Genomic DNA, 4,884 nt, shown 5'->3' on the forward strand with positions numbered 1-4,884 from the left:
TGTGTGAGAGAGAGAGTGTGTGTGTGTGTCTGTGTGAGTGTGAGAATGTCTGTGTGAGTGTGAGAGTGTCTGTGTGAGAGAGAGAGTGTGTGTCAGAGTGAGTGTGAGAGTGTCTGTGTGAGTGTGTGAGTGTGAGTGTGTGTGTGGAGCAGCATTTACTGCTGCAATTTAGTGTGTTACTCAACACACACAGAGCTCTGGGTAATGATCAGTGCGTGTGTTTCATGTGCAGGATCCTCCATGCCTGCAGACAGACGGCCGTTTAGTACCGCTAAACGAACACTAGGCATCTCTAAACCCACAGCCGCCAGCAGCCTCCCAGCAGGTGACCAGTTAACCAGAAACTGATTCATGTGGATGATTAGGAGTTACAGCAATAGTTCAGTCAAACATGAATATCTGCTGAAAGTGTCAGATCAGGATGAGTTTGTTTCTTCATCAGGTTTGTAGAAATGTAGCACTGCATCAGTGTCTCAGCAATGGATGCTCTGCAAGTGAATGGGTGCCGTCAGAACGAGAGTCCAAACAGCTGATAAAAACATCACAATTATCCACAGCACTCCAGTCCATCAGTTAACATCTGGAGAAGACAAAAGCTGAAACACATCCAGCATTAAGATGCTTTTAACTAAAATACTAGAGTCTAATCCATAATAACGCTTCCTCCAGTGAGTCAGTGTTCTGGTGTGAATCAGGAGAGAAATCTGCACAGATCAAGCAGCGTTTAAACAGCTCTAAACACATATGTGGCTGGATTTTGATGCGAGAGACAACAGCAGATGCACTTTTTCACTGGAGGAAGAGTTATGGATTATGGACTCAATGGTATTTAAAAATGAACTCTCATTCTGACGGCACCCATTCACTGCAGAGCATCCATTGCTGAGACACTGATGCAGTGCTACATTTCTACAAACCTGATGAAGAAACAAACTCATCCTGATCTGACACTTTCAGCAGATATTCATGTTTGACTGAACTGTTCCTTTAACATCTCTTTCTGTAAAGCTGCTTTAAAGATGCTATGCCATTAACTGAGTTGACTAGTGAAAGAACTGGGTTGTTTTTAACGGGGTTTGTGGCGTAATGCTAACGACACAGAAGATAATTCCCATCCATCACTAGGTTAAAAAGAAGGTTTGAGGGTTTAAAACCAGAGACACAGCCTGAATTTCTGTTGAAATGATTAAAACCACTTTTTAATTTGAGCGGTAAAGTGTCTAAATACTTGTGATTAAACGTTTGGAATTATTACGCTTTCTTAAATGTTTCTAAGAGTCTCTTCTGCTCACCAGAGCTGCGTTTATTTAATCAAAAATTATTTAATTTATTCTAATGTAAAGCAGCTGTTTTCTCTGTGAATCTCTGTTAAACTGTAATGTATTTCTGTGATGCGCAGCTGTATTTTCAGCATCATTCCTCCAGTCTTCAGTGTCACACGATCTTCAGAAATCAGTATAATATGCTGATCTGCTGCTCGAGAAACATTTCTGATTATCATCAATGTTGAACACAGTTGTGCTGCACAATATTTCTGTGATGCATTGTATTTCTCAGGATTCACAGATGAACAGAAAGTTCAAAAGAACAGCGTTTGTAACATTATAAGTGTGTTCAGTGTCACTTTCAGTGATCAGTTTAATGCGAATGTTGCTGTGTTTCAGCGGCGTCTGCAGGTGTGTCGCTGAAGCCGCAGCCGTCCTCGTTCTTCGCTCCTGCTCCGGGTCAGCTGTTCGCCGCGCCTGCTCAGAGTTCACCGAGCTGCACCAGCGACACCTGGAAGTTCCTCCAGAGTCTGACGGGAGACTCTCAGCCCAAAGCTGCGGCCAGCGCCTTCACGCAGGACTTCCCCACCGTCAACCTGCACGACCTGCACGACTTCAACAGCTTCATGGCATCGGATCAGACGAGCGCCGAGCCCGCCGCGGAGCCCATCCAGAGCACCGCCGACGACGATCTCCCCGAGTTTCCCAGCTTCTCGGAAGTGCAAGGCTCCGACGTCGACAACATCAACATCGAGGATTTCCAAGCGCTGCTGGTTCAGAGCGGGTTCCCCGGGGAAGCGGGACTCTCGCTGGGGAAGCCGGGAAGCTCTACGGAGCCGGCGGCTGATCACGCGGGGAACGGCTCCACATGGATGTCCTTCCCACCCAGCATCGCCAGCCTCATACACAACGAGAGCATGATGGAGAGCGCGGCTCCTCCGGCTCCGGCCCCCGGCGTCCTCGACGACCTGGAGGTGCTCAACTCCATCGACGACGACCGCTTCATGTCCATCTTCACCAGCGGCCACCAGGTCGGATTCCTGTCTGGACACCCCACCTAAAACACTCGAGAAGATCCTGGAGCATAAACGCATTTAAACTCAGTTTTGTCTTCAAACCCCATAAATATATATATATATATATACACACACATGAGATGAATTCAGATTTAATGGCTTTAGCAGGTGGCGGTTTTCCTCAGATGTGTATTTTGCTTACTGTGCTTATCTCGTCTCGTGTCTTGAAGAGGTTCACCAGCTAAACCAGATTTCAGACCAGTAAACACACAGTGCCTTATTGAGCGGCTCAGCCAATCACTGCGCAGAATCCACAGCCTCATCGACCAATGACTGTTGAGAACACCGAACTCTAGTTCTTGTAGGGCCCTGTGATTTCTGAAGTATATTATACAGTCGAATGTGCTTCTCAATATTAATAATACAGTACACTTAAAGGAATATTGCAGTTATTATATTTTGTAAAGGTCGTGCAGCCAGGAAAATGTAAGGAATTGCTAAATTTTAATTTGATAATCTAATTAATCTTTTAATCAAATGAAGGGATAAACTTTAACGGTTTAGTGAGTGTTTTAAATATGTAAATGAAATCGTATAAAAATCTGAAAAATTAAAAGACAACAGATTTCCTGAAAACTACATAACATTTCATAAGGCCACTATTGTTGAAATGTTAATACATTAAGATGTTTTATTAATTCAATTAGACATGTTTCTGATTATAACATTTTAAAATACTCAAATTAAAAAGTAAAACAAAATTTGGAAAAAATAAAAAAAAAAATATTTTTTTCACATTGTAAGCAAATTGTTGCTTATAAAAATTCAATTAGACATGATTTTTAATCAATACTTTTATACGTTTATTATTACAAAAAAATTCTTTAACCAATAAAATGGAATGCAGAAAAAAAAACAATTTGGGGGGGAAAAATCAGATTTCATATGGCCCTAAAAATGTCATTTTTGTTTAACTTTAATACGTTTTTGTTAAATTGTGTAACTTTAATGATTTTAATTAATTAGACATGCTCTGTGATCATTACTAAAATTTCATTTAAACCATTAATTCAAGATCCAGAAAAATAAAAAATGGAAATTACGAAAAAAAAGCAAAAAAACATATTTCATAGTTTTATATTGGATAGAAACGAAAGCTGTTTAAATCTGCAGGATTAGCCCTAAAGCAGCACGAGCACTAGTAAGTCATCATGTTTATCTAGTGCCGGTCCAGTTAGAGTAGCTCTGAATGTTTCAGCTTCGTGAGGCTTCGGCCACATTCTCCACCAGTCTCTGTTTTTATTGTCTGTGCATTTATTCTGGCGATCCGTTACACACATTATGCATGAGCTAATCTGACCGTATCTGGCCGTTTGAGCCTAAACTAGCACTGACAGCTGCGCTCCACATTCACATGCTTGCAAAAGGGAAGCGTGCCACTGAAAGGATTTGTAAATAGCTTTAAACCATCAGATCTGACATCAGTAACCAACTTCAGAAAATCCACTGCTGTAGCTTTAATACAATAATCCTTCATTATGTTCTGCTGTAATTGTAGGCAATCATGTTAACTGCAAGCATGTTTTACGTGTTACGTGTTATGCATCACAAACATTAATCGCTCAACTTGCATGGAAAAAGAGACAGAGGCAATCGCTTCTCTGTGTTGTGGCCTTAATGTTTTACTTTTTTTTTGTACTATTATTTGAGCTGTAATAAATGCATTTACAACTCACAATTCTGCCTTTTTTCTTATAATTGAGTTTACATCGTGCAATTGACTTTTCTAGTAATATTGAGATTATATAAAGCAATTTTGACTTCTTGCCATTCAGATTTTTTCCTTGTAATTTTAAGTTTACATCTGGCAATTCAGGTTTTTTTCTTGTAATTTTAAGTTTACATCTGGCAATTCAGGGTTTTTTTCTTGTAATTTTAAGTTTACATCTGGCAATTAAGGTTTGTTTTTCTGACTTCTCGTAAATTTTAAGTTTACATCTGGCAATTCAGGTTTTTTTCTTGTAATTTTAAGTTTACATCTGGCAATTCAGGTTTTTTTCTTGTAATTTTAAGTTTACATCTGGCAATTCATGTTTTTTTTCTTGTAATTTTACGTTTGCATCTGGCAATTCAGGTTTTTTTTCTTGTAATTTTAAGTTTACATCTCGCAGTTCAGATTTTTTTCTTGTAATTTTAAGTTTACATCTCGCAGTTCAGATTTTTTTCTTGTAATTTTAAGTTTACATCTCGCAGTTCAGATTTTTTTCTTGTAATTTTAAGTTTACATCTCGCAGTTCAGATTTTTTTCTTGTAATTTTAAGTTTACATCTCGCAGTTCAGATTTTTTTCTTGTAATTTTAAGTTTACATCTCGCAGTTCAGATTTTTTTCTTGTAATTTTAAGTTTACATCTCGCAGTTCAGATTTTTTTCTTGTAATTTTAAGTTTACATCTCGCAGTTCAGATTTTTTTCTTGTAATTTTAAGTTTACATCTCGCAGTTCAGATTTTTTTCTTGTAATTTTAAGTTTACATCTCGCAGTTCAGATTTTTTTCTTGTAATTTTAAGTTTACATCTCGCAGTTCAGATTTTTTTCTTGTAATT

At 38.7% G+C, this 4,884-nt stretch overlaps 1 protein-coding gene across 1 annotated transcript in view; it reads left to right on the top strand.

Annotated features, from left to right (window-relative positions):
• Positions 1-3,147, top strand: part of LOC107573921 (transcription factor p65-like) — a 17,044-nt gene extending 13,897 nt beyond the window's left edge. Inside the window, exons 9-10 of the mRNA XM_016260378.1 lie at positions 145-325; positions 1,665-3,147. Of these exons, the coding sequence (XP_016115864.1) occupies positions 145-325; positions 1,665-2,326 (843 nt within the window). The 3' untranslated portion in view covers positions 2,327-3,147. The remainder of the gene's footprint in view (positions 1-144; positions 326-1,664) is intronic.
• The last annotated feature ends 1,737 nt before the right edge of the window (positions 3,148-4,884 follow it).

This window comes from Sinocyclocheilus grahami, unplaced genomic scaffold (genome assembly GCF_001515645.1).
Source record: "Sinocyclocheilus grahami isolate Dianchi unplaced genomic scaffold, SAMN03320097.WGS_v1.1 scaffold2070.1, whole genome shotgun sequence".
Lineage (NCBI taxonomy): Eukaryota > Metazoa > Chordata > Actinopteri > Cypriniformes > Cyprinidae > Sinocyclocheilus > Sinocyclocheilus grahami.